Source organism: Sinocyclocheilus rhinocerous, unplaced genomic scaffold (assembly GCF_001515625.1).
Source record: "Sinocyclocheilus rhinocerous isolate Xijiao unplaced genomic scaffold, SAMN03320098_v1.1 scaffold1449, whole genome shotgun sequence".
NCBI lineage: Eukaryota > Metazoa > Chordata > Actinopteri > Cypriniformes > Cyprinidae > Sinocyclocheilus > Sinocyclocheilus rhinocerous.
The window spans coordinates 104,778-106,330 of NW_015664992.1; the positions used below are offsets into that span (position 1 = coordinate 104,778).

Sequence of the window (1,553 nt, forward strand, 5' to 3'; positions counted from 1 at the left end):
AAATAAAAAGCACATTTGTGAAATCACCCATGGAACACAGTGCTAGAGCTCCATCAGTGTCAGTGTTTGTGTGCTGGTGGTTTATTGTACTGTACTTTATATAAAACTCTTGGAGGATTAATGATGTACTGTACTTATGATATGTCTATGCATTCATTACCAACCTCACACACTTTCCTCTCAAGTAATGTTATCTTCATATGTACTTACGCAGCATCACCTTTATCCTTCAGGCCGGGTTTATCCTCAGTATATAATGTGCTTCTTTATTCTACGTAACTCTTAACATAGCACAGCTGTTTTCTAAAGAAAAGGTTGCGTCACAGATCAAATGAAAGCCCAGCCTCTGTGTTGAAGGCGGTATTTTCCCGCTCAATCCCATAAAGCCGTCCAGCACTGAGACTTTGCTAGAATGAACTGTGGAAGCCCTGTGTGGAGGAGGGACTGATGGGATCAGACACTATACAAGACTGGAGTAAATCTCCACATGAAGCACAGACTGACCCACATCCAGCTCAAAGTACTACAGCTGCTCCGTCTGCTGTGACATCAGATCATCTGCCAGCAATAAAAACGAAATAAACAACGAAATACAATGACACAGAAAAAGGTAAGATTTCATTTTATTGATGAATAGAATAGAATAGAATCAGCAGACTTTCTTCAAACCCTGTAAGCACAGTAGCAGAAGTGAATTAATGCAAGACATTATAATAGTTTTCGATTTAGTGGCATTAAAACTGAACAAAAGATTCATGCTCACAGAAACCAATCCAGAAGCCTCACAAGATACTGCTTCTTCACCAGCACATTGCTATAAGCAGATTATTCAGACTATTTATAGATCAAGCTTCCTTATTATTACCAGTTTTATTCCTACACTAACTAAAACATTAAATCTTGCAATCATGCATAAAATCGAAATGATCTTTTTCATAAGATGTCATATGTTCTATATCTGATTTATTTATTCTATATCTGTTATATATGCTTATAAACAACACTGCGGTGATACAAACATTTGATCCCAGATTTCTTTCTTGTAAAAAAATGGACCACGATTGACATACAGCTTGAAGTTGTATATGTTTACCAAAGATGAGGGTTTGCTCAGTGTATTTTATAGCCATTTTCAAAGTGAATTAAATGATTATTTCATGTCATTATTTGGCAACATTAATGGCTTCTATATTACATGCTCTTAATATTCTCTCGATATATTTATTAACAGGTTGCACCGACAGTCCAAACTGTTGAAGGAAACATGCCTCCAAGCTATGAAGAGGCAAATGCAGGTATAGCTATCTATCTATCTATCTATCTATCTATCTGTCTGTCTATCTATCTATATATCTATCTATCTAATCTGACTATTTCTATCTATCTATCTATCTATCTATCTAATCTGACTATTTCTATCTATCTATCTATCTATCTATCTAATCTGACTATTTCTATCTATCTATCTATCTATCTATCTAATCTGACTATTTCTATCTATCTATCTATCTATCTAATCTGACTATTTCTATCTATCTATCTATCTATCTATC

General features: G+C 34.8%; 1 protein-coding gene across 1 annotated transcript in view; it reads left to right on the forward strand.

The window, feature by feature from the left end:
- The first annotated feature begins 408 nt into the window (after positions 1-408).
- The window catches only part of LOC107730619 (protein lifeguard 2-like), a 7,737-nt gene continuing 6,592 nt past the window's right edge, over positions 409-1,553 (forward strand). Inside the window, exons 1-2 of the mRNA XM_016541481.1 lie at positions 409-610; positions 1,232-1,295. Of these exons, the coding sequence (XP_016396967.1) occupies positions 596-610; positions 1,232-1,295 (79 nt within the window). The 5' untranslated portion in view covers positions 409-595. The remainder of the gene's footprint in view (positions 611-1,231; positions 1,296-1,553) is intronic.